This window comes from Ochotona princeps, chromosome 22 (genome assembly GCF_030435755.1).
Source record: "Ochotona princeps isolate mOchPri1 chromosome 22, mOchPri1.hap1, whole genome shotgun sequence".
NCBI lineage: Eukaryota > Metazoa > Chordata > Mammalia > Lagomorpha > Ochotonidae > Ochotona > Ochotona princeps.
In genome coordinates, this window is record NC_080853.1 from 685,006 (window position 1) to 711,918 (window position 26,913).

The 26,913-nt window shown below is 64.4% G+C and overlaps 3 protein-coding genes across 3 annotated transcripts; 2 read left to right on the forward strand and 1 right to left on the reverse strand.

Moving 5' to 3' along the window:
* Positions 1-323: 323 nt before the first annotated feature.
* Positions 324-10,310, forward strand: RBBP8NL (RBBP8 N-terminal like). Its single transcript, XM_058679864.1, is given in 14 exon segments — positions 324-396; positions 4,875-5,025; positions 5,690-5,732; positions 5,954-6,049; positions 6,250-6,362; positions 6,942-7,014; positions 7,133-7,339; positions 7,430-7,478; positions 7,605-7,732; positions 7,922-8,549; positions 8,710-8,830; positions 9,142-9,271; positions 9,362-9,483; positions 10,189-10,310. Coding segments are annotated over 13 exon segments (1,893 nt in total). The 5' UTR covers positions 324-396; positions 4,875-4,964.
* A 1,896-nt stretch (positions 10,311-12,206) lies between these two features.
* On the forward strand, positions 12,207-17,889 carry CABLES2 (Cdk5 and Abl enzyme substrate 2). The gene is made up of 10 exons (XM_058679304.1): positions 12,207-12,336; positions 14,377-14,445; positions 14,546-14,638; positions 14,846-14,923; positions 15,288-15,396; positions 15,840-16,005; positions 16,233-16,333; positions 17,259-17,365; positions 17,437-17,641; positions 17,719-17,889. The coding sequence occupies exons 2-10, from the start codon at positions 14,423-14,425 to the stop codon at positions 17,857-17,859; spliced, it is 1,023 nt and encodes a 340-aa protein (XP_058535287.1). The 5' UTR covers positions 12,207-12,336; positions 14,377-14,422; the 3' UTR covers positions 17,860-17,889.
* Positions 17,890-18,403: 514 nt separating this feature from the next.
* On the reverse strand, positions 18,404-19,684 carry RPS21 (ribosomal protein S21). The gene is made up of 6 exons (XM_004585940.3): positions 19,581-19,684; positions 19,304-19,366; positions 18,852-18,915; positions 18,698-18,769; positions 18,563-18,618; positions 18,404-18,485 (listed from the first exon to the last, which is right to left on the reverse strand). Exons 2-6 carry the CDS (start codon positions 19,351-19,353, stop codon positions 18,476-18,478), a joined length of 252 nt encoding a protein of 83 aa, XP_004585997.2. The 5' UTR covers positions 19,354-19,366; positions 19,581-19,684; the 3' UTR covers positions 18,404-18,475.
* Positions 19,685-26,913: the final 7,229 nt, after the last annotated feature.

The window sequence follows — 26,913 nt, forward strand, 5'->3', positions numbered from 1 at the left end:
GGAAAGGTGCTGTAAGCCTGGCCCCACACTGTGACACCCCAGCCGTGGCCATTTGCCCCTTTCCCATGACCAGCCAACCCCCCCTCAGCCACCCCTCCCTGTGGCTGCCCCCCATCCCCCTTGACTGGCCTGCCCCAGCCCTTACAGACAATCCCGTCTCTGTGGGCCCTGGCTGGCCTGTTCTGCCACTTTCCCTGAGATGGCAAAACCCGTCGGGCAGCTCGGGCCAGCTCCGGCCTTCTTTCTGCTCCCGGCTGGGGGAATCGGAAACCTGCCGGGCGGGTTTGGCTAAAATGATGTGTTGTTGCCTGTGTGAGTTCACACACTGCTCACTCCTGCCCCTGCAGTGGGAGCACACAGAGCTCCACACGCCGTGGACAGAGGGCCAGAAGCCACGTGAGTACCTACTGACCAGGGCCGCAACACCAGCAGCTGGTGGGGCCCCCAGGGAGGGAGGCTCACCCTGGGCATAGAGGCCCAGCGCCAACAGGAGCCCGCCAGTGGGTCACGGCTCAGCTCTGCCCCCCACCCCCGGCTGCTGTGCAGTACCTGATCTTAGGACACAAAGCCAAAAGGAGCCTCTGTGGGTTTCCTGAGCGGGGGCTGGGCACAGAGGATGCCCCAAGCAGTCCCGGGGTGAGCTGGAAGGCTGGAGCCCTTCAGGTCCCCGTGGGTCAGAGGCAGGCATAGCGGCGGGCACCGGTAACACACAGGCGCAGCCATTCACAGCTCCCCCCAGGCTGCAGGGCCATGCTGCCCTCCCCTGTTCTGGTGTCAGGGCAGGTACTGAGTGCCCAGCCCCCCACAGGGTTGCAAGCTTGCTCCCTGAGGAGTCGGGTTGCAGGACCTGCAAGCCTGAGCTGCAAAGTGGCCCAGCCACCTCCCACTTGGTGCACATGGAGGCACACACACACTCGGGACAGTCGTGTGTGTGTGTGTGTGCAGCAGGGACTCAAGGCCCTTGCACCAGTGGCATGCCCAGCAGGGGAGGGAGTGGGGAGGCAGTGAGGCCCAAGTCGTTAGGTTCCCGCATGCCTGTATATGAGCTGGGAACCTTGCCTGGTGCGAGTGCCGATACGGCACGCCGGGCAGTACGTCAGGGCCTTTGGGGCCGGGCACTCCCCGGACACAGCCCAGCCCTCAAACGGATGCCAAGGTCACTAGGAGGCAGGGCTGCTGTCCTGGCGTGTCCCTTGCCAGCTGGTGGCCATGCACAGGTAATACCTCTGGGCTGCGGCTCAGTCCATTGCACCTGCCAGTGTGGCCCACCCAGGAGGTCAGATGGGGAAAGTGAGAGACAGCCAGGCCAGCGGGGAGAGGCTGTGACCGCCTCTGGGGTCCTGGTGCAGACGGGAGGAGACGCCACAGCAGCAGTCTGCCCCACCCGTCTCTGATTGTTGGAACCTCAGTGTTTAACTCAGTGTGGGCTCCAGCACACAGCGGGGACGGCGGAGTGGGGGCGGCACTCGGGAAGCTGTGCAAGCTTCTTCAAGACTCATTTGTTCATTTATTGGAGCGCAGTAAGGGGTCCCCATCACTTTTCCACAACCCCAGTCGGCTGCAATAGGCCCAGGCTGGGATGGACCGAACCCAGGTCTCCCAGGTGGGTGACAGGGCCCAAGCCCTTAAAACATCGCACGCTGCCTCCCAGGGTGCCCCCACACGGAGCTGGAACTGGAGTTGATACTCAGACGTGGGAATGTCGGGGCTGCAGGAAGTAACTTGACCCGCTGTGCCACAGCAGTGGCCCCGATGCTACTATCATGTGATAAGTTTCTATCATGGCCGGCCCATAGGGGTCCAGCAGGGTGGAGCAGGGACAGGGCCCAGTAAGGGAAGGCCTGCCGGGATGTGCAGACAGCAGCTGAGGAGGAACGCACGGCAGCTGGGGCTTGGCCCACTGGACGAAGCCTCAGGTGGGTTAGGAGTCTACCCGCAGGCCCCCGGCATGATGCTGGGTGTCCGGGGTGGTCAGGCTGGCTGCAAGAGCCCAGGGCTCACCCCCCAGAGTCCACACAAGGATGGGCGCCTGCATGGGTGTCACCCCTCAGCCAGATGGCACTAGGCTGATGTGTGGCTGGCACAGCAGCCAGGAGGTCATGGGCAGGAGGCCCCCGGGGCAGCGGGGGCATTGGGTCCTGCAGAGGTCCTCGGAGTGGCAGCCTCTGACTCCAGAGACAGGGCTCCTACGGGCTGCACCACTGTGCCCGGCACTCACCAGCTCTTACCTGGAACTCACCCTGGGACAGGGCTGGCAGCATGGGGCAGGGGCTGCACAGCATCCCCTCCCCGACCAGGAAGCAAGACTGGGGGGCGGACAGGCGCAGCAACGCCTGTGCCCAAGCAGTCCCCTTGGGTGCAGCATGCCAGGACGCCTCAGGTAGGGCCTAGGGGCAGTCAGAGGCCCTAGGAGGCAGGTAGGGCTCAGCGCAGATCCCTGTCCTGGGGGAACACACAGGGTCACTGTGCATGGCCCTCCTGGGCTGAGGTGTTGGGGGGCAGGGAGCACTCGGTGTCCTCACTCAGGTCCTCTAGGGACCAGCTCAGGCTGGTGGCTCAAGCAGCAGCCACCTGCAGGCAGTGGTGCTGGGAGCAGCCTCTCCCATGCATGCTACCCTTGGACAAGCACTCCTGTTTTTCAGGGTGGGGGTACTAAACTCCATCACCATAGTCCAGCAGGCTGGGAGGGCTAGTGTCCTCTTCCCATTTGCTCTGTCCCTCACCCCTGCATCAATCTGGAGAGTGGGAACTGAAGCTGCCCTCTCCACACCGCCCCCTGCTCCCCCAGCCTGGGGGCCAGAGTGGAGGAAGAGAGGGGGCAGCCCGAGCCGGCCCAGGGCCCCCACTACACGCACCCTCCCAGGGTATCCCAGCCTGTGCATCCCCAAAGGCTCCCAGCCCCCACTGTGCTCAGCACCTGGCAGGGTGGCCAGACCTGGCCTGGCCATGGCTTGCAGCCAACATTCCTCCTGTCCACGGGGCCCCCTGCTTCCCCAGAGCCCCATGACTGGCGGGGTCATCACCCACCCAAGGTCTGCTCCCCCACCCACTCTAGCAGCTGGCAGGGCCCAGGAAACCAGAGTAAGTCCCCCAGCCCCAGGCACTGTCGCCTGAGTCCCAGGGGAAACAGGGACTCCCAGCACAAGGCACCAGTCTTGGTCCACGCTGACCACTGGCTGGGCCCACGGGGGCCTCCACGCCACTGCGGTGTGGGCAGGAACGACCCCCGAGGCCAGCTCCTTTATGGGCGTCACCCAGTCCACACAGGTGGGAAGTTGGGGAGAGAGGGCAGAGCAGCCCTTTGGGTGGTCCAGGTGGCCCATCCTGACAGGACCAGAGCCCACAGAGGCATCCAACCACCCGGGGCCCTGGGCAGGCCAGGCCAGCACAGCCAAGCACACAGAGTGCTGCAAAGTGTCCCTGGTCCACGTAAAGTGACCACAGAGGGCACAGATCCATCTGGGGGGGTACCCCAGTCCCTGCACTTGGAGAACAGACTTCCAGCCCAGGAAGTCCCAGGGGCTCCCCGAACCTGCAGGGCCAGCCCTGGGGAGGGCACATACCTGCCCTGCCTCGTGCTAGCGAGCCTGCCAGGAGCAACCTCCCCTCTACCCTGGCCAGTCTGAGGACCCCTGCCCTCCAGCCCTGCGAGGACCCCCACAGCTCAGAACACAGAATCCCCTCCTGCCTCCCCCTCCACACCCCCAGGTCCAGCAAGGGAGACAGCCCACCAGCTCTGAGGGTGGAGGCCACGGGGACCACCTCCGTGCCATGCAGGGGTATGCTGCCGCTGAGGGCAGGGCAGGGCAGGGGTGCGGGCAGACTCCAGGTAGAAACCACATAGGCCAAGCAGCAAGTGCTGGTGACAGCCATGTGAGCGTTCTGGGGTCTCAGCCCGGGGCCCAGAGGCAAACCCACTAAGTGTGAGTGAAGGTCAACACAGCGCCTGCTCTGCTCCAGGGTAGACTCGGCCACAGAGCCCAGCAGTGATCATAAGGAGACAGTGAGTCGGCAACCCTGGTATCCCGCAGGTCAAGGACATGCCTCACACACATGCTGCACACATGCAGAGAGCACACTGCTGTGCACACAGACTACACGCACTGCACACACTGCTGTGCACACAGAGACCACACGGAACCCATAACTGCACATGCTTACACTTGGAACACATGCATAGCAAACATGGGACCATGTGTGTGCCCTGGAGTGTGCCCACAGGGTTCTACGGCGGAAATGCTGGGCACTGGGCTCAGAGAGCAACTGACAAGCAATGGGTAGGGAGGGAGGAGGAGGAGGAGGAAGACAGGGGTGGGGAAGCAGAGGGGGCTGAAGCTTCACAAGCCCCCAACACCTGCCAGGAGCTTGGGAGCCCCAGCAGGCCCTGGCAATGCGCATGCTCAGGCCTGGGCCCTAGGCCTGGCCTGTAAGCACCCCCAGGGTGGGGACCCCCGGACCTCCACTGCCTGACCCTGTGAGTGGACAGGCACGCCACACACGAGGGGTCTTCTGCAGAGACCCCCTCAGTGTGGGAGCTGGCGTCTGCATGTTTGTGTCAGCCCGGCTGTCTGTGCATCATGTGCTCATACGCCCACATGTCCCTGGATGTGCATGTGGACGGTGCCAGTGTGCACATGTAGGTGTGTGGGCACACGAATGCCTGTGGGGGCGTCAGGGCTGCCCAGTGGCCTGGATGAATGCAGAGACCTGGGAGGGATCTGGGCTGAGGGCTGAGGGGGTCACCTCAAGGCCACGCACTCTGCAACTGCCGGCGTAAGGGCTCCCCAGCGCTGCAGCCCAGCTGCCCCAGAAGAGCACCCAGCAGGGTCGGGTGCCAGCTCACACTCTGCCCTAGCTGCGTCCTACCCTTGCAGCTGCTCGCTCACCCTGCTCCAGGCTGGAAGTCCAGAGCCAGTAGCAGCCCCAGGCTCCAGGCAGAGGGGCCTGACTGGGCTGCAGGAGCCATGGAGAGCTTCGCAGAGGCCCTGAACCGGCTGAAGGACGTCCACGACAAGGAAGTCCTGGGTGAGTGGCCAGGAGTCAGGGAGAGGGCTGCTGCCTCCCATTCACAGCCAGCCTGGGGAGCCAGCCACCTGCCCCAGGAAGGGCAGCCTTGCCCCAAATCCCAGAGCCGCCAAACAGCCAGGTACCCAGCCAAGCCCAGACCCAGCCACCAGCACCATCTCTTACCCGGGGGGTCCTCAGCTACCGCCTGCTGGTCCCTCCCACAGCCAGAGGATTCAAGAGCCTGAGCACTTCTGAGTGGCTGAGAGAGGGACCCAGCTGGACAGCTGGAGTGCAGGTGGCAGAGAGCGTGCTGGGACTGTGCCGGGAGCCTGACGTGGTCCCCACCAGCGGCACCCCGACACGAGCAGCTCCTCTGCCTCCCCCAGGCAGCCGCTGGCCCCTTCCAGCATCAGGACCCCCGCCAACTCCCTGACAGACCCTAAGGCCAAGGAGACCGAGGCCCGGCCACCAGGAGGGGCAGCTCAGCCCTGGGTATGCCAGCCGTGGCCCACATAAGGATCCCGGGCAGGGCCGCCCAGGCACTGGCCAGGACTCCCCAGGTCCTACCAAGGATCCCGTGTGACAGCCATGCCCAACTCTGCCACCTCGAGGCCCTGGCACGGGAGGCGCAGGGGAGACCAAGGCCGAGACTCACTGCCCACCCCTGCCTGCCCACCCCCAGGCCTACAGAGCAAGCTCGCGGAGCTGAACGCAGAGAGGTGCCGGTGAGTGTGCCCCCAACCCCGGCCCCACGCTGCCACCACCCTGAGATGCCACGGCAACCCTGAGGCCCAGCAGGGGACAGCCACTTGTCCCAGGTCACACAGTGTGGCTGGAGGCAGGACGGGAAGCCGGGCAGGGCACTCCTGTAGGACGCTCTCACAGGACCCGGGGGCTGGACGGTTTGGCTGCCAGCCAGGGCCCCACTCAGGCTGTCTCCGAGCAGGGATGCCCAGCGAGTCGAGGAGCTCTTTGCCAAGAACCAGCAACTCCGGGAACAGCAAAGGCTGCTGAAGGAGAACCTGCAGGTGCTGGAGAACAGGTGAGGGCCGGGCACCATCCCCACCTCCCTGCCCCAGCAGGACTGCCAGGGTCCTAAGCCCAGCACGTCCCCGGGGGAGCAGAGATGACAGACACCAGGCCTGGGGTTCCATAGCTCTCAGTACAGGAGAGGCTGGGGCAGCTCATGTGGGGGACTGGCCTCAGGACCCCCAGCCCAGTCTCATAGCTCCACACCCCCAGGCTGCGGGCAGGACTGTGTGACCGCTGCGTGGTGACGCAGGAGCTGGCCAGAAAGAAGCAGCTGGAGATGGAGACCTCCCACCTGCAGGGCCTGCAGCATCTCTTCCTCCTCAGTGAGCCCACCGGCCAGGGGCGGCAGGGGCAGCCAGGGGCGGCAGAGGGGCAGGGGTGGCCAGGGGCGGGGGGGGCAGGGGGCAGGGCGGCTGGGGCGGGGGGGCGGGGCAGGGAGGCAGGGGCGGCAGGAGCAGGGGGCAGGGACAGGCGGGGGGGGCAGGGGGCAGGGGCGGCCAGGGGCAGCAGGAGCAGGGGGGGCAGGGCGGCAGGGGCGGCCAGGGGCGGGGGGGCCAGGGGGCAGGGCGGCAGGGGCAGCAGGAGCAGGGGGCAGGGACAAACAGGGGCGGGGGGCAGGGGCAGCAGGAGCAGGGGGCAGGGGCAGCCAGGGGCGGCAGAGGGGCAGGGGCGGCCAGGGGTGGGGGCAGGGCAGGGAAGCCCAGGTAGGCCTTTGTGTGGCCTTATCCGAGTGTCCACAGATCTCGTATCTGTGTATAGAAAGCAACGGGGGGTGGGGGAACAAGGCAGGGGCACATCTGCCGTCGGCCAGGCAATGGGCCAGGTGCTGGCAGCAAGACAAGCCAGGCCCCCACCCCACCCACGCCCTGCCCTCGCCATCTCCTCTCTGACGCCTTCCACAGCCAACGAGATGAAGGCCCTCAAGCAGGAGAACCAGGCCCTGAAGGCGGCCATGAGGCGGCTCTGCGGCCTGACGTGAGCGGGGGACCAGGGGACTCGGCCTGTGCTGGGGGGGACCAGGGGACTCAGCCCATGCCGCTCAGGCGGTATTCCCACTCTGCCGCCTCACCCCATGCCTGCTCCCGCCCTCCAGTGCCAGGCCCAAGCCAACGCCCCAGGAGGCCAGCCCGGACCCCCCTTCCCCGCTGCTGCTTCCATCCCCGGGGGACTGGAAAGCTGGCCCCAAGAAGCCTCCCGGAGGTCACAGGGAGGCTGAGGAAGAGCCCCCGGGCGTGGACGCACAAGAAGGTGCTGGGGAGGTGGACGGGAGAAGTGGTGGCCACGGCTGAACACCCACGAGATCCTCCAGCCTGCCGCCAGGAGCACCTCCCAATCCCGCCACTGCTGCTCCTCCTGCAGGAAAGCCGGTGTGCGGGTCACCCCCAGGAACCAAGGCCTCACCAGGCACCCACCTGCCCGAGCCTCGGGCCCCAGACATGGTACGGATGAGAGACCCGTGGGCTGCGCCCTGCTGTGCACCCCATACCACACAGCAGGGACCCCGGGCCCACTGCCAGTGAGGCCCTTAGGGGAACAGGAGTGGTTCTGAGCCAGTGTCCCCACAGAGCCCGCACTGCATCTCCAACCAGCTGCATGGGACCATTGCCACCGTGCGGCCTGGGGCCCGTACCTGCCCCAACGACCATAGTTCTGCTGACCTCACGTCCCCGCCAAGCCCAGCCAGGGAGCAAAGGTGAAGGCAGCTCCCGCCCAGACTCCAGCCGAGGCCTCTGCTCTGGAGCAGTTCCCTGCGGCCACGGAGAAACCCTGGTGTCCCCCCACCCCGCCACCCCCGCTCCATGGCTGCTGGGAGGCACTCAGCCTCCTGAGCCAGGAGCCGGGCCGTGTCCTCCTCCGGCTCACTGCCTTGCCCCCTCGGCAGCCTCCTGCAGCAGCCCTCTGCTCTGAAGCGCTCCCTCCAGGCCGATCATCTCTGCCTCCTGAGCCACCACCTGTGTTTGCAGACCCCATCCGGGCCCCTGGCGGCCATCACCACCCCAGGGGGCTCACAGCCCCAGGACCTGAAGGCCGCGGGGGCGGAGGCCTGGGAGGAGCCCACAGGCGTCCTGGGGCTGCCTGGCACCTTGGCGGGCATGCAGGACCCCAGGTTAGAGGGGGCACTGCACCTGCTCCTGGCCCAGCAACAGCTACGTGCCCAGGTGGGCAGCGCCAGGCTGCAGAGCCCAGCCCTGCCACGGCAGACTCCGACTTCCTCACCTCTTGGCTTGGACTCCAGGGGTCCCAAGAGCGAGGGGGTCCTTCCCAGGGGGCGGCAGTCACAGCCCAGAGGTCCAGGCAGCCCTAGGAAGGAGGCCGCCCTGCAGGACTGTGGTCCAGACAAGCCCCTGGACCTCTCAGACCGAGGCCGGAGCGGCCAGCAGTCCTCCAGGTGGCCCAGTCCCGAGCCGCTGCCAGGGGCAGACGCGCACAGCCCAGGAGCACTCAGCAGTGGTCTCGGGGACTGGGTCCCTGCCATGGCACCGAAGCTGGAGCAGCCCCCACCACCTGCAGTAAGCAGCCCCACCCTGGCCATGTCCACCACCCGCAGCGGGCATCCAGCTGGGGACAGCCCCCGGCCCCAGGGACCACACCAGCAGCCTTGGTCACGGCGGGAGGGAGAGGGTTAGGGTTGGCCCCGGCCCGGTGGACTCACCTCTCGGCACACTGCAGGCTCTTGTGCACCCTTTGCCCGGGCCGCTGCACAGCCCCCTCTCTCTAGACGGGCTTGAGGACGAGGCCGGGCCAAGGCCAGCCCCCCACCTGCAGAGGCCTAGCACCAATGCCCACCCAGGTAGGGTGAGCTCCCGGGGCTCTTGGGAACCTAGCAGGGAGGGGCAGTGGTCAGCGTCAGTGGGGAGCAGCCTAACCCTGCCCCCAGTTGATTCTGCAGGCCTGACAACTGGACAGGGGTGCTGAGGGCCCGGGGCGGCACCCCTGGCCCCTCGGGAAATGGGAGGGCCTCCTGGCCTTGCATGCTGCCAGAGGGCGGGTCCTCATGCAGGGCACTGGGACCCCGGTCCAGGCCACCTCTAGGGCAGGCGTCCTGAGCACACTGCCTGGCCCACTACGCCTCAGTTCCCCCTCCCTCTCCTGGTTGGGCAGGCTCAGGGAACCCCAGGACCACCGAGCTGGCTGACCCAGCCCCATGTCCCTTGGGACCCAGCCAGGCTGGCACACAGCAGACAGAACCAGAGGAACTGGACGAGTCTGGCACCTCAGACAGTGAGGTGGGTCCCAGACACACTCGGAGGGGGCCTGCCACAGAGCTGCCCAGGACAGGCAGGCGCCTGTCTGCCCTCTCTGACTGTCCCCCTTCTGCCCAGCTGAGCGCCCAGGTGGAGGCTGAGTCGAGTGTGCCCGGGGAGGGGCCCGGGTGCGTGTGCTCCCAGAAGCAGCGGGCTCTGTCACAGAAGCGAAAAGCAGCCTGCGAACTGGAGGAGAGAGGTACAGCCTCGGCCGGTGGGGGGCAGGGGCTTCCCCGGAGCATCCCCGCAGCAGAACCCGAGGACTGGCACTCGGAGGCTCCTCCCTGTGACTGGGGCCAGGATGCAGCAACTCCGACAGAAGATGGTCCTGGCCCCCAGAGGGGTGGGGTGGGGTCCACGGCCAGGCAAGACAAGACCAGTCAAGGAGACCCTGCTAGCAGAGGGTGTCCATCACACTGGGAGACCCAGGCTGTGGGCTCCAGGAGCCCATGCAGCTGACGCGGGCTGCCTGGTGTTTGTCCAGACCGGGCCACCACAACATGTCTTTGTTGCCAGGCAGGTGAGCAGGGCCTTGTTTGCCCGCAGCCAGCACACCTGTCTGGTGTGAGACCCTTCCTGCCGCGGGGGAGCAAGGTGTCATCCAGTGTCTGCCATTTGTAGGCCAGGCAGCTCCTTGCCTTGCCCCAACCACAGCAGCACAGACCCAGCCCTCAACTCCGCACCTCACAGCCCGAGCACCTGTGTTGCCCACCCAGCCACACGTCTGGTCCATTGACCCCTCGCTCCGACCCCTCACGTGCCCCCACCCCAGCCATGGCCTTGAGCCAAGGCTGGCCTGCTGACACCCCTGGAGCCTGCAGTGGGAGCGGGCGCTGCCAGGAGGGGCCGCAAAGGCCACTTGGCCCCTGCCATGGGGCTGGCGACCTGCATCCACTCCCCACAGCCCGCGAGAAGCTGACCCCAGGGAGAAAGAAACCGACCGGGTTCCCGGCAGCGGCTGATGTGGCGGGAAGCCCAAGGGACAAGGAGCCCAGCCACCCCACCAGCGACTGTGAGGAAACCTAGCCTGGCCAGGCCAGCCCAGGAGCATCCCGGCCACAGCCCCACCACCAAGCAGCAGGCATCCCGTTTCAGCTGGGACGGGGGCCAGGACAGGAGCAGGCGGGGGACACAGCTGGACTACCTCCCACCTCAGGGACCAGCAGCTGGGTCTGCACCAAGTCCCCAGAGGCATGCTCCAGCCATGGACTCGGGCGCCCCCTCGTGGAGCCCCAGCCAACCGGTACCTGGAGGCACCCGGGCAGGGGTCCAGGGGCCACAGGGTCCCTGGGGGCTGGAATAAACATGTGAAGGAGAATATGGTGTGTGAGGCTGGCCACGCCCCAGGGCCTGTGACATGTACTGCCTGGCACGGCCTCTCCTGGGCCTCCCCACTTCATCTTTCAGATGCTCCAGGGAGGCGTAGGTGCCCTGCACAGGAGGCCCGAGACCTGACAGAGGAGCCTCTGGCCAGGAGCAGGGACAAACAGGAGGGGGACACTGAGGGTGCCGGAGGGGGCAGCCGGGAAGTTGGGCCTGCAAGGGGCTCCCCAGCCCCTGCCCCGGGCAGCACACAGGCTGAGCCCTTGACTCCTGCGGGCTGGGGGACAGCTGACCTCAGACAGCTCCCGCGGGCATGGAGGGGCTGCGTGGGGCCAGGCTCACATACTTGTAGGTGCTACAGCGCTGGCTGGGCCACCGCTGGCCAGACGGGGGAACAGGGCACTCAGCTGAAGTTATACCCCAGAAGCGGCATCCAGAGAACCTGGGCTCATGGCTATTCCTGCCCCACACCGTGTCCTGGCCACCCGGGCCCCAGAGGGACCCCCATGAGTCCTGGCAGAGATGCCAACTCCCACTGCCCACCCGGCCTTCATGTGCTGCCCACCACCAGAACTCCCTCTGTCCAGCACAGCCAGCCCTCGTGCCCAGCCCGGGAGGCCCGGGTTCCGGCGTGAGCAAACCCCGCGGCCAGAGCCACTCCACCCGACCACACCTGAGGTCCATGTGGTGGCCCCCACTCTAACGACCCTTGCCCCGGCCGGAAGCTGCACAGATGGGCTCCCACCCAGACACACAAAGCCAGGGTACCTTGTGCCCTCAGCCAAGACCACACTCAGACACAGGGCCTGGGCACACAGGTGAGAACTGGCCGCGAACGCCACAGCCCAGCAAGAGGAATACGGCCACGCTCCCGCAAGTCCAGAGGCGGGACTGGAACTCGCACAGCGGCTGTCTGCCCCGCTCCCCAGCCCAAGCAGCAGGCCGCTCCGGACTGCCTCTAGGACCCAGGGGAGCCGCGACCAATGGGAAGGCGCTCCGAGGATGTATTTGCATGAAGACGCTCTGCGGCTAATAGGTGGGAACGCAAGTGACATATTTGCATATAGGCAGGCCGCAGCCAATGAGAAGCGCGCGGCGCGCTTGAGGGGCGGCCGCGACCACGCTGGCCAATAGACGGGGGCGCTGGCGGAAAATTTGCATATGGCGCTCCCGTGGCCAATAGGCGGCGGCGGCGGCGGCGGTGGCGCGGGCGGGTCACTCCCAGGATGGCTGCGGCCCCGGCCCCGGCCCCGGGCCCCGTCCACCCCTCGCCGGCCCCGGGCCCCGTCCACCCCGGCCCGGGCCCCGTCCACCCCTCGCCGGCCCCGGGCCCCGTCCACCCCGGCCCGGGCCCCGTCCACCCCTCGGCGACCCCGGGCCCCGTCCACCCCACGGCGACCCCGGGCCCCGTCCACCCCTCGCCGGCCCCGGGCCCCGTCCACTCCGGCCCGGGCCCCGTCCATCCCACAGCGACCCCGGGCCCCGTCCACCCCACGGCCGCCCTGCGGAGGCGCGGGGACTCGCGGCGTCGCCAGGCCGCGCTCTTCTTCCTCAACAACATCTCGCTGGACGGGCGGCCGCCCAGCCTGGGCCCGGCCGGGGAGAAGCCCCCGCCGCCCGCCGAGGCCCGCGAGGTGCCCGCACCGCCCGCCGGCCTCCCCGCGCCCCAGGGCCTGCTCAGCCCCACGCAGGCCCCCGCTGGCCTCGGGCTGGACGGGCCGCGCCAGCGGTGAGTAGGGCCAGGGGTCTGCACCGAGACTGGGGAGGGGTCCGCGGTGCCTCCCCAGCCCGTGTCGCCTCGGCGCAGCGCCCTTCGCAGGGCCACCCGGGGCAGCACTGGGCTCGGCGCCCACCAGCCCAGGGCCTGTCACCTGCTGCCCAGGGGTCAGCCCTGCCTAGCCCAGGGCCTGTCGCCTGCCGCCCAGGGCCTGTCGCCTGCCGCCCAGGGCCTGTCGCCTGCTGCCCAGGGGTCAGCCCTGCCTAGCCCAGGGCCTGTCGCCTGCTGCCCAGGGCCTGTCGCCTGCTGCCCAGGGGTCGGCCCTGCTAGCCCAGGGCCGTCCCCGTGTCCTGGTGTAGCCCAGGGCCATCCCTGCGTAGCCCAGCTTGTGGCACTTTGCTCATCCTTCTCATCTGGGGTTCTTGCCCTCACATCCAAGGTTCTCTGCCTCCAGCTGCAGCACGTAGGAGGCAGTGGTCGGGGCCTGCAGGGGGTCTCCGGGGCAGCCCCGAGGCATGGCCGGGACCCACAGGGAATGGGCGCTTTGCCCTAGCCCAGACCATGGCGAGGCAGGGGCACCCAGGCCTGTGCACTCAATGACCAGGTATGTCCCAAGGGTCCATAGGGTGCCAGGTGCGGTCCTCGGGCCAGGATGGGGCCGATGGCACCTGGGCAGACCCCCGCCCTCTCCCAGCCAGGCCAGGTGTGGTGATCGTGGGCTGACCCTGCTCACTGACTCTTTCCAGTGGGCAGTGGCTGGGAACTCGGCCTGAGCTCAGCCTGGGCTCTGGCCTGGTCCTCCTCAGGTGTCGATGCAGGGAGGGGCGCTGCTTGCCGTCTTCCCTCCCCCGTGAGCATGCTTGGGAGCGGCAGGGCCAGCTGGGTAGTGGGCACTGGGGGTCCGGCACATCACCTGAAGTCCAGAGTGCAAGAGGGCAGAGTGGCAGGCGTTGGCGGCTAAAACAGGCAGGTCTGAGGGGAGCTGTGTCTGTGGGGTGGGATAGGATGCCCAGGCCTCCTGGTTGCTCCCCTCAAATTCCAAACCCCTTCCTCCCACAAAGCAAGTTCCTGCAGCCATGGGCAGGGCTGTACCAGCCCACCTGTTTTTGTGCCAACGCGGGTAGGGCTGCAGCTCTTGGTTGGTTCACCCCGCAGAGGCGTCCTCAGGGCTCCTCTCCTCGGGCTGCCCTCTGCTGCTGCCACAGGCACATGAGCAGGGCGCTGGATGGGAAGCCCGACAGCCAGGACCTGAACCCGCGTCCTTATGGGTGCCAGCGCTGCATCGCAGCCCCAGCCTTGGGTCCTTGGGTTGGTTTTGGCTTCAGTGGAGGCGTCAGGAGCACAGAGTGAGACAGGGCACATACATGTGCAGCCGTGGCCACAGACCTGCCCATGCCACCCCACTGAGTCGCTGCCAGTGGCCACGTCATGTCTGCACGCCTCAGTGCCGTGTACAGTACGTGTTCATGTGTCTAGACTGCCAGCAGTCCCTACCAAGGGTCCTGCTCAGGAGGGCCTGGCGCACAGGGCTGAGCTTGTCCCCAGCAGGCCACAGCCCAAAAGTGTCCATTGGCCAAGTGTACATCTTGGCCTCCCCTGGAACCCCTGTGGGCAGTGGGCAGCGCCACGTGGCTGCCTGTGGTGGCCGCAGGGTCTCGGGGAGCTTTTGGGCTCAAGCTGTGGTCCGCTTGTCTGACCTGTGCTTCTGGGTGAGGGGCTGTGCTGCACCTGACATCAAATGGTCCTTCTCATTAGGGAATCACCTGGTATGTCCCCGCGCCTCGCAACCAGGAAAAGGCATGGACTGTTGGGTGTGACCCTGGTGTGTCGTGCCCCAGCCTCATGACCAGACCCAAAACTGGACACTAAAGTCCCCTGGGACTCAGTCTGGGCATCTGGGCGCTCTAAATGCCACGCCGGGCAGAGGTGTGTGCTGAGCCCTGGTGGGGGTGCAGGAGCCCTGTGAGGGCTCTGTCCTGGGCCCTCCCAGCTGCAGTGGAGGCGGGTGTGGCCTTCCCAGACCTGGCCTGAGATCCCATGTCATTGCAGAAGGCGAGTGGCCTCCCAGCGCTGCTCTCTTGAGTTCCTGGAAGATGCCATGGGCTGTGCCACAGTGCAGAGGTACGCTGCCCATGCTGCCTGCTCAGGCTTGGGTCTCCATGAACTGGGAATGGGCAAGGGGGCCCAAGAGCCAACAGACCGCCTGCCATGTACCTTGCAGAGCCAGACACACGTCCGGGTCCCCAAGACAGAAAGGCCTGAAGAAGACTCACTTCATCAAGAATATGAGGCAATATGACACTCGGAATAGCAGGTAACAGTACCCGCCCTTGCCAGGACCCCAAGGCCTTGCCCGTCCTGTGCCCCCCGCCATCTGCCATGCCTGCCCTGGGTGTGCTGCACTCAGGGGAGCCCTCCCACGCATTGCTGTGGAGGGTTGGCACCCCCGCTGCCCCAGCCCCTGCCCTAGGTGGGAATGCTGGCCCGCTGTGCGACCCCTGACCCGTCTCTCCCCGGCCAGGATTGTGCTCATTTGTGCCAAGCGGTCCTTGTGTGCGGCCTTCTCGGTTCTGCCGTACGGAGAGAGCCTGCGGGCTTGGTGAGTCCTCGGCCAGCACACCCGTGCCCATCTGGTTCCTCCAGGCCAGCCTCTCCCTGGGGCCTGCGAGTGGAGCACCTCCAGGCTATGGCTAGAAGGTCCTCGCGTGTCCACCCTGCTTGGGGCGGGCGCCTTCACCAGGTGGGAGGCAGCTGGCATGCGGGTCAAAGGAGCTGGTGGATGTTGGGGCTGTGACCCCTCACTGCTTGGGCAGCCATGTGTGCCCCAGGGGAGGCATCAGGCCTCAGGACGACCCCACCAGGTGCCCAGGCACATGTGCCACCCTTGGTCTGGTGCTCTGCTGGTGAGCGTGGCTGTGTGGACGGTAACAACACTGCAGCCCCCTCCCTTCCGTGTCTTGCAGCGACCTGAGGGTGGACAGCCAGAAGCAGAGGCACCCATCGGGCGGTGTGTCCGTCTCCTCCGAGGTGGTCTTTGAGTTGGAAGGGGTCGAGCTGGGAGCAGCTGGACAGGCAAGGCTCCATGGGCGGCCACTGCCCAGCACGGTCAGGGCCAGCTGGGTAGTGGGCACTGGGGGTCCAGCACATCACCTGAAGTCCAGAGTGCAAGAGGGCAGGCCAGGAGCCTGTGGACAGGGACGCAGAGGGCCTCGGTCAGCAACGCCCCTTGCAGCTGGGCACAGGCATGTGCTCACTGCCTCCATGGCCCCTGCCCCTAGACTGGTCCAAGGTCAGGGTCTTCAGAACCAGGGGGGTAGGGGTGCAGTGCCACAGGCCCCAGCAGCAGAGTGGGAAGGTGGTATTCTGGAACATTCTGTCGTGTGGGAATCTGCCTGCATCTGCCGAGCTGGCTGTAGCAGGCTTGCAGTTGCATCCCCAGTGCGCCCCGTGTGGGGTGGGGCACGGCTGTGTCTGGCTGGGCTGCAGAACTGAGTCCTCCACACTCGTGTCTCTAGGTCGTGTCCTATGCAAGGTTCCTGTACCCAACCAACGCCCTGTTCATACACAAGAGTGACAGCCACGGCCCACCACCCCAGCCCCGGCCCAGCGTGCCTCGGGCCCCGCCGGGTTCACGACACAAGCCTGTCCCCACCAAGTCGGCACCAGCCGGCCCAGAGCTAGGTAATCCCCACGCCTTCCCAAGGGCGGCATCCACAGCCCACGGGCTTCTGCAAGATGCCCACAGAGGCTGGCTGGCACACAGGCAGGAGCTGCCTCCCAGGACTGAGATAGGCCCCAGGCCTAACCCTCCTCCCAACACCCCTTCCCACACCCCGAGCCCTGTGCCCACCTGTGCCCCTGCAGGCCAGTGCCTGTGGCTGGGGTGGTCAGGGCTGCCCTGCTCCTAGGTGATGGGGGAGACGCCCTGGAGTACAACCCCAACCTCCTGGATGACCCACAGTGGCCATGTGGCAAGCACAAGCGTGTCCTCATCTTTGCATCCTACATGGTGAGTAGCTGCTGCTGGCCCCAGGCGTCAGCAGGCCACACATGGCCCAGAGCCCCAGCCCCGTACTGTCCACGGTCTTAAAAGATTTACTTACTAGAAGTCAGAGTTCTGGAGGGGGCAGTGAGCCATTTGCCAGCCCACTCCCTATATAGCCAGAAGTGTGCTCAGGCGAAGCTAGGAGCCAGGGATCCCACTTGGGTTCAGGGGCCCAGATACTCAAGACCTGCTGCGTTCTCCCAGCTGGTTGGCAAGGGGCTGGATCTGAAGTGGAGCAGCTGGGACATGGCCATGCTCATGGGAGCCTGGCGCTGCCGCCAACAGCTCTGCACCTTACCACCTACCCTTACAGTACACTGGTTTTTTTTTTTTTTTTTTTTTAAAGATTTTATTGTTATTGGAAAGCTGGATATACAGAGAGGAGGAGAGACAGAGAGGAAGAGCTTCCATCCGTTGTTTCACTCCCCAAATGAGCCGCAACGGCCGGTGCGCGCCTATCCGATGCCGGGAACCAGGAACCTCTTCCGGGTCTCCCACGCGGGTGCAGGGTCCCAAAGCCTTGGGTCGTCCTCAACTGCTTTCCCAGGCCACAAGCAGGGAGCTGGATGGGAAGTGGAGCTGCCGGGACTAGAACCGGTGCCCATATGGGATCCCGGGGCTTTTAAGGTGAGGACTTTAGCCGCTAGGCCACGCCGCCGGGCCCACAGTACACTGTTGAAAGGTATTTGTTTGAAAAGCCAGGCCATGAGGAGAGAGAGATCTCCCACCCTCAGGCTCATTCCCACAAAAGCCAACAGCCAGGGTCAGGCCAAAGCCAGGGACCAGAGCGCCACCTGGTCTCCCACCTGGGCACCCCGTGCCGCCTGCCCCAACCATCGGCAGCGTGCTGGGCCAGCAGTTCCTAGCAGGCCCCCTGCCCTTGTGCCAGACCACGGTGATCGAGTATGTGAAGCCCTCTGACCTCAAGAAGGGCATGAACGAGACTTTCCGGGAAAAGTTTCCGCACATCAAGCTGACGCTGAGCAAGATCCGAAGGTGAGGGGGCACTGCTGGGGCCTCCCCTCCCGCCCCCAGCAGGGCGCTGTGCAGACCCCCTGTCCCCACAGCCTCAAGCGGGAGATGTGGAGCCTGGCCGAGGAGTGCAGCCTGGAGCCCGTGACCGTGTCCATGGCCTATGTGTACTTCGAGAAGCTTGTGCTGCAGGGCAAGCTCAACAAGCAGAACCGCAAATTATGCGCCGGCGCCTGCGTGCTGCTGGCCGCCAAGATCAGCAGCGACCTGCGCAAGAGCGAGGTGAAGCAGCTTATAGACGTGAGTGTGGGCGCAGGGCTGGAGGCTTGGGTGGGCCCCGCGGGCCCCTCTCCCCAATCCCTGTCGCCTCCCCGCAGAAGCTGGAGGAGCGGTTCCGCTTCAGCAGGCGAGACCTCATCGGGTTCGAGTTCACCGTGCTGGTGGCGCTGGAGCTGGCGCTGTACCTGCCCGAGAGCCAAGTGCTGCCACACTTCCGCCGCCTCACGCAGCAGTTGTAGCTGCGCAGCCGCTCCTGACCCGCATCTGCCAGAGGGGGACCCTGCTGTGGCCTCCCAGCCCCTGCACAAGGTGGCTCACCTTGCTGCCGGCCGGTCTCAGGCTGCTCCCTCGGCCAAGAGAGTCACTGTGAACCACTGGAAATGCCAGGGGCCCAATGGAGCACCTTGCTCTCCTTAGCAATACTGTGACGGGACAGCTGCTGCTGGGCACCCAGGCCTGAGGTTCAGGTTGGCCCGCCCAGGGTACCATGGACCCAAGGGCCTGTTCCCTGTGTCGGGGCCCCTCCACCAGTCTCCTGGGCACCCAAGGTCAGCACAGCCACCCGGGCACCATAAGGCCAGTATTCACAGCTTGCCCGGATGGCCGCTGGGTCTGCACCCAACGCAGAACCACTTCCCAGTGGGTGTACCTCAGGACGGGTCAGCCTGTGGGCTGGGACCTGAAGTGTGTTTGTTCTTTGAAATAAACGTTTGCCATAGCACAGTGTCCCTCCCTCCACGAGCACCCCCAGCTGCCCGGCCCTCGCCCCGAACACAAAGCAGCCACACTTGGTTTTCTGCCTTTATTGGTCAAGCACCCAATGAAGGACCCCGATCCCACCAGCATCCTGGACTCTCAGAAGTTCCTAGGAGAAAAGGAGAGGGGTGGGCATGGGGGCCGGTCCCCAGGAGGAAGCCCACCTCACCCCGCAAGCCCCCTTACTTGGAGACAATGCCGTCGGCTTTGGCCAGACGGAGGATGGAGTCGTCGGACTCCCCCTGGAGAGAAGACAACAGCGTCGGGCGCCTGGGCCGCACCCCGCGCACCCCGCCAGTCCCCCACACCCGCGTCACTCACCATCCTGCGGATGGCCCCGCAGATCGCGTACGTCTTGAACTGGCCATTAAACCTGCCCGTGACCTTGTCTACCTACAAAGCAGAAAGCGGTGCATCCCCTCAGCCCACTGCCCCCCGCAAACCCAGTGCCCCTCAGCCCCAGCCCGCGGCTCACCTCGGCCACGTTCATCTGGATGGACGCGTGGTCCTTGGCCCCAATGATGCGGTTGCTGGCCGAGCTGCGGGAGGTGGACGCCCAGTGAGGAGGCGGCCATGGGGGACAGGAGGGACAGGGACGGGGACGGGTGAGGGGGGATGCCCAGTGAGGAGGGACGGGGTGAGAAGGGACGGGGAGGGGTGAGGGGGGACGGGGAGGGGTGAGGAGGGACGGGGACGGGTGAGGGGGGACGGGGACGGGGTGAGGAGGGACGGGGTGAGGAGGGATGGGGTGAGGAGGGACGGGGTGAGGAGGGACGGGGACGGGGTGAGGGGGGACGGGGAGGGGTGAGGGGGGACGGGGACGGGTGAGGAGGGACGGGGACGGGTGAGGGGGGACGGGGACGGGGTGAGGAGGGATGGGGTGAGGAGGGACGGGGACGGGTGGGGAGGCGGAACAGGCACGCTCACCATTTCCGCGGCACGTACAGGTCCACGAACTCGCCGGCGTCGTTCTGCATGTTGAAGCTGCACCTGGGCAGTCAGCGCGGGGGCCTGAGCGCGGCCAGTCGCGACCACGACCCCGGCCCCCGACCCGACGCACCGACCCCGCGACCCCCGACCACGACCCCGACCCCGATCCACACGGCCCCGACCCCCGATCCACGCGGCCGCCCGACCCCGACCACGCCCTCTGCCCACAACCACGAGGTCCCCGGCCCCGACCCCCGCCCGCCGACGGCCCAACCTGCTGCCGCCGAGAGCGCGAAGAAGAAAGGAAGCGCTTCCTCCCCGCGGCAGCGATATGGGCGGGAGGGGCGGAGCCTCCACGATAACTTCCGGGTCGCGGTCCAAAGCGAATCTGAACGTCGCGTCTTTGCCGGGAGTCAACGCGCTTCCGCTTCCGGCGTGGAGAGAGCGGGGCGGAGCCGGGGTGGGCGGGACCGAGGCTGGTGATTTCCGGGCCGGGGTCAGCGGGACCAGGGTCAGCGGAGCGGGGGTCGGTTCAGCGGGGCTGAGGCTGCTCCCACTGGGCGGCCCTTCTCTCCGTGTCCCGGTGGGGATCGGTGCCCCCGAGTGGCCTGCCCGGCCGGCGAGGCTGCCTCCGGGCTGGCGCGGGCACGAACCTGAGCTGCCCAGGGTTAGGGCACAGCAGGTGGCCGGGGTGGGCACGGACCCCAGCTGCCCAGGGTTAGGGCACAGCAGGTGGCCGGGGTGGGCACGGACCCCAGCTGTCCAGGTTTAGGCACAGCAGGTGGTCGGGCCGGGGTGGGCACGGACCCGAGCTGCCCAGGGTTAGGGCACAGCAGGTGGCCTGGGTGGGCACGGACCCCAGCTGTCCAGGTTTAGGCACAGCAGGTGGTCGGGCCGGGGTGGGCACGGACCCGAGCTGCCCAGGGTTAGGGCACAGCAGGTGGCCGGGGTGGGCACGGACCCGAGCTGCCCAGGGTTAGGGCACAGCAGGTGGCCGGGGTGGGCACGGACCCGAGCTGCCCAGGGTTAGGGCACAGCAGGTGGCCAGGGTGGGCACGGACCCCAGCTGCCCAGGGTTAGGGCACAGCGGGTCGCCAGGGTGGGCATGGACATAGAGCTGCTCAGGCATCAGAGCCCCCAGGATCTCACAAGGCGTCCACCCCGTGGGCTCCCCAGCTGGCTGGCCGCAGGGGTGGTACAGGTCCAGCCTCTGCTGTTGGGGGCATTTGGGGAACAACCCAATGCTGGGAACGCTCTGTAAATAAGTAGAAATGGGTATTTCCTGGCGACCCCGGGGCACTCAGTCCTGCGGGGGCAGCGATGCAGTACCTGCCCCAGCCAGGCGACTGCAGATGTGCCAGCTTGGGGAGCCTCCAGCCGGGGCAGACTCTGTACTACCTAGGAAAGGAAGTGGAGGCCCGACACTAGACCCCGGCAGTCACAGGGCGCCCCAGACCCTGTTTTCTTTGAAAGGATCACAGGGAGAGACGCGTCTTCCATGTGCTGCTTCACTCCACAAACGGCCGTAATGCTCAGCGGTGAGCTGCTCTGAAGCCAGGAGCTTCTTCCAGGTCACCCATGTGGGTGCAGGGGCCCAAACCAGGCCACAAGCAGGGAGCTGGAGGAGGAGTGGAGCAGCTGGGACTCGAACCAGTGCTCACGTGGGATTGGCCTGTTGAGCCCCGGCACCAGCCCGAGCCATGTGAGCAGAGCTCAGGGAATCGAGGTTCTGTGGGCACCGCTGGTGTGGACAGCCCGAGGCGAGGTCGGTGCTGGGTCCTCACGCCCAGGAGCGGAAGCCGAGGCAGTCTGAAGTGGACACCCTGCTGGCTGCTGGCAGGTGTGCGGTGGGACACTGAGCAGGGGAGCCGCCAGTGAGCCCTTCAGCCGAGCCAGGGAAGCTTCCAGGTTGCTGCCTGGCGTGACCGGCTGGGCTAAGCAGCTTCCTGTTCCAGACTGATTGATTTTTATTACAAAGTGAGATATACAGAGAGGAGGAGAGCCAGAGAAGTATCTTCCATCCATTGATTCACTCCCCAAACTGCCACAACAGCCACAGTTGCACTAATTGGGAGCCAGGTCTCCCACGCAGGTGCAGGGTCCCAAGGCTTTGGGCCGTCCTCGACTGCTTTCCCAGGCCACAGGCAGGGAGCTGGATGGGAAGCGGGGATACCGGGATTAGAACCCGTGCCCATAGAGGTTCTGATGGAGGAGCCTGGGAAACTCCTCTGTCAATACACAGTCCCTGCAGGTGAGTGCAAGAACCATGATAGGGAGCCACCAGCATACATTTGGCACAGGCCAGGGGCGGACCAGGCCGACCCAGTTCACTTCACCCGCTGGCAAATCCGAGCACCAGAACAGAGTGTGGGTCGGGCCAAGTTTGGTAGCAACTCATACCAGTACACAGTACGGCTGGGATTTGGTGCCTGCTGGGCTGATGTAGGCTGTAACCCTCACCAGCGTCAGCTGGAACTGGGGGTAGGCCGGACAGGGCCAGGCTACAGCACCCACTGGCAAATGCCGACGTGAGGGGGGCCATGCCAGACTGGGCTGCAGCGCCCAACCAGCACATATGAGAACCAGGGAGGGAGGGGGCAAAGCCGGTAGGGGGAATGTGGAGAGCTCCCCTGCTGGACTGTCACTCCCAATGGAGAGCGTGAGTCGGGCTGGGGGCAGACCAGACCAGACAGGGCTACAACACCCCGTGGGCCTCATGTGAGCCAGAGCAGGGAAAGGCCAGGCTGGGCTGACTGTTCCTACTGCTGCAAGCATAAATCAGAGTGAGTGAGGGCTGCTTGGGCTTTGCTGCAGCATCAGCTGGCAGATGCTGGCACCGGGGGCTAATTCTGTCAAGTTAAACTGCAAAACCACCTGGAGTGTGCGTGTTCCAGAGTGGCAGTGGCCCAACAGGGAAATAGTGGGCACCTTCCTCTTGGGTTATCACTCCCACTGGAGAATATGATAACCACGACTGGGGCAGCTGTGGCTAGACAGAACGGCACCTGCCAGCATGTGTGCGGGCTGCAGCTCCCACTGGTTTGTGTGAGGGCTGAATGTGTGGTTGGCAGAATCAGGTTGGACTGCAACACTGATTCGTGTGGAAGACAGGGCTGGAAACAGAACTGATCCAGCAATTGCAACCACCAGCATGTGCATAAGCTGACTGGGGCAACGGACTGTCCCGGATCCTGTACTGCCACACACACACAAGAATCAGGTCTGGGATCACCTCAGACCAAGTTTCTCTGGGATTCCTCCAACTGAACTGCTGATCTCAGAACCCCAACCATGAAGAGAAGTGCAGGTTCCATGGTCTGACCGTGGAGTGCATGTGTCAAGGCTGAGCCTCGTCAGAGGCCCAGATGGGACAGTGGACAGCATATCCAGGTGCACGTGGAGGATACGGCAGTCCATCGGAGCCTGCAGAGGACACCTGGGACCACAGCAGAGGACGGAGCACAGAACAGATCAATCATCTACCCTAGCCATGTGTTGGCAGTGAAAATCTGTGCATGCGGAGACTCTAAGGTAAACTGTCAGTCAGTGGATTCTGGAGAGATTTCATTGTGTTTGGAATGGCGAGATTGGCAGCAATTCAGAATTGTTGAGCTATCAAAACCACTTGAACAGGACCCTTGAAGCATTCCTCACATCGGGGACCTGGGATGGGTAGGAAGCTGGGTGTGGCTTCTCCCTTTATCTCTCCCCTTACTCCAGATACAAAAAAGTGGGGCCCAGCTCCGTGATCTGGCGGCTAAAGTCCTCGCCTTAAACACGTCGGGATCCCATATGGGCGCCAGTTCTAATCCCGGCAGCTCCACTTCCCATCCAGTGTGGCAAGGAGGAAGCCAGGCGCCACCCACCTCAACGATGCCGACACACTGGGTGACTGTATTTCTGTAAGGCTCTGCAAGGAGCTGCCCTGTGGCCTGGTGGGTGAAGCCCACCTGCGGGGCCAGAATCCTACCACTTCTCACCCAGCTCCCTCCCAGTAGCCTGGGAAAGCTGCTGAGGGTGTTAAGGCAATTGCCCTTGAACCCGAGTAGGAGACCCCGATGCCACTCCCGGTGTCCGCCTGGGCCCTGCAGCCATCTGGGGCTGAACCAGGGCTCAGTAGGTCCTCTCTTTCCCTAACCCTCTGTTATGTTTGACATTCAAATAAATATTTTCTGGGCCCGGCGCAGTGGCCTAGTGGCTGAAGTCCTCACCTTGCAAGCACTGGGATCCCATATGGGCCCCGGTTCATGTCCTGGCTGCTCCACTATTAACTCCCTGTTTGTGGCCTGGAAAAGCAGTGGAGGATGGCCCAAGGCCTTGGGACCTGCACCCATGTGGGAGACCCAGAGGAGGCTCCTGGCTTCAGATCGACTGAGCTCGGGCTGTTGCAGTCACCTGGGGCGTGAACCAGCAGACATGATCTTCCTATCTGTGTATCCCGCTCTCTATAAATCTGCCTTCCCAATAAAAATAAATAAATCTTTAATAAATAACATTCCAAAAAAAGAAGCCTGTGGGTTTCATTGTCAGTCTATTACCGCTCCGTATTCTTGTAAGCCTACAGGACACGCACGTTCTCTCTCTTGGTATTACAAGCTCCTCTCCCTTGGGTGCCAGTGTCAGAGGCCAAGTTCTTCCAAAGAAAACTGCAGCTCCAACTTCCGAAGGCCTGGACCAGCTGCCTGAGCAGCCCTCGGGGCCCACCTGCACTGTGACCAGCAGCCACTAAGGGGCATCCACGAGCCGCAGCAGCTAGTGCTGGGCTCGCTGGGCGCTCGCGTCCCAGCCTGTGCTGCCAGTGGGAGCAGAGGTCCTTCCCCGATACCTTACCCTCCAAGACCCACGGAGCTGGCTTGAGGCTCCTGTGGGGTCTGCGCAGGAGTGGGTCAGGGACTGGGCTGTCAGGAGCACCCCACCCCAGAAGCCTCTGCCTGGTTGGCTGCGCAGGACTTGAGAGTGGCTTCAGGCTCAGAGTGGCAGCTATCTCTTAAGGAGTTGCTCAGGGTCCCCAGGAGCCCCTGCGGCCACCCACACCTGCTACTGACTCCACCAGAAACTCACTGAGCTCCCCAGTGCCTTGGCAGCTGTGGGACCCACAACACCAGCACGTGGACACATGTCCAGGACACAGAATGGCCATGGCACTGTGGAGCAACATAGTGTATAAGCATTCATCCTCATCACCATCACCACCATCACCATCACCACCATCATCACCACCATCACCACCATCACCATCACCACCACCACCATCACCATCACCACCATCATCATCACCATCACCACCATCACCATCACCACCATCATCACCATCACCACCATCACCATCACCACCATCATCATCATCACCACCATCACCATCACCACCATCATCATCATCACCACCATCACCATCACCACCATCATCCTCATCACCATCACCACCATCACCATCACCACCATCATCACCATCACCACCATCATCACCATCACCATCATCCTCATCACCATCACCACCATCACCACCATCATCACCATCACCACCACCATCACCACCATCATCACCATCACCACCATCACCATCACCACCATCATCACCATCACCACCATCATCACCATCACCACCATCATCACCATCACCACCATCATCACCATCACCACCATCACCATCACCACCATCATCACCATCACCACCATCATCACCATCACCACCATCACCACCATCATCATCATCACCACCATCACCATCACCACCATCATCACCATCACCACCATCACCACCATCATCATCATCACCACCATCACCATCACCATCACCACCATCACCATCACCATCACCACCATCACCATCATCATCACCATCACCACCATCATCATCACCACCATCATCATCACCATCATCATCACCACCATCATCATCATCACCATCACCACCATCATCATCATCACCATCATCATCATCACCATCACCACCATCATCACCATCATCATCATCACCATCACCACCACCACCATCATCACCATCATCACCATCACCACCATCACCACCATCATCACCATCACCACCACCATCACCATCACCACCATCATCATCATCACCACCATCACCATCACCACCATCATCACCATCACCATCATCATCACCATCACCACCATCACCATCATCACCATCACCACCATCACCACCATCATCACCATCACCACCATCACCATCACCACCATCATCATCATCACCACCATCATCACCATCACCACCATCACCATCACCATCACCACCATCACCACCATCACCATCACCATCACCATCACCATCACCACCATCATCACCATCACCACCATCACCATCACCACCATCATCACCATCACCACCATCATCACCATCACCACCATCATCACCATCACCACCATCATCACCATCACCACCATCACCACCATCACCATCACCACCACCATCACCATCACCACCATCATCATCATCATTAGGACATGTCAGCATCTTTACCTTCCCAATCATTACAGTTGTCATTGCTGTAATGCCCACAACCACGTGACTGCCTTCAGATCCTGGGCCAGTGACTTGGAGGCAGCACTGTGCTGCCCCAGCCTTGCCCACACATGCCCCACTCAGCAGTCCCTGTCAGCATGAGTGCCAGCCAGTGGGCGCAGCTCAGGTGACACACCACCAGGGGCTCTCCCCTCCCCCAGCCCCCCAGCTGAGGAGGGCGGGGCTGGGCCACAAGCATTGTGTGTGAACCAGAAGCGACTCCACACAAGGAAATCCTCCTTTGCAGGCCTGGGCTGGGTGCCAGGGTGAGTGGCAGGTCAGGGCCAAGGGCCAGGCCTTCCCGGGCCGCGTGGCCACTGGCCCTCCCACCGCCCTCTGGAGAGTCCCTCCTCGGTGTGCGGCTAAGGCGGCAGCAAGATGCAGCTCCCTCCACGATCAGGATCATTCCCTGGGCCTAGGAGGGTAGGGCAGTGACAGAGTGGGCTCCTGGAGTGCAATACCCACAGAGGGGCTGCCCACCCTGTTCCCAGGAAGCCCGTGTGTCCCACATCATACCCACGGCAGAGACACCCACGCACGCCTGTCTCCCGGCCACACCCCTTCCTCGGGGGCTGACTGCAGCTCCGAGCCTAGTGACAGGAAGGCAGGCCTTTCCGTGCTTGCTGGCCACAGACCAGGACGTGGTGGCCCAGCTGGCAAAGCCCGCTCCAGGCCAGAGGGGCAGACAACAGGTAGCCGTGCCCTCTCCTACCCAGCCTGCCTCCCTGCCCGGCCTTGAGGCGACCTGCCCAAGCCCCAGCATTCCCTGGGCGGAGGGCTCCACTGAAGACAGCCGCCCTGGCCTGCCCGCCCACCCCTGCCCCGACTTCCCTCTTCTCCAAGTCTCAGTTTCCCAGTCAGAGGCAGATGCTTGAGAACATGTAGGCCTGCTGAGGTCCACACTCAGGTGAGCGGCCCCAGCATTGCCCCGTCACTTCCTAACTGATGAAGAGACCACCACTGGGGGACATCTCACCTGTAGGACCCCACTCAACAAGGAGGGGTCAGGGAATGCTTATAATCCCAAGACCCTTCCTGGAACCTTTGGTGTCTCCCCCCTTTCGAGAGCCCCCACCTCCAGGCT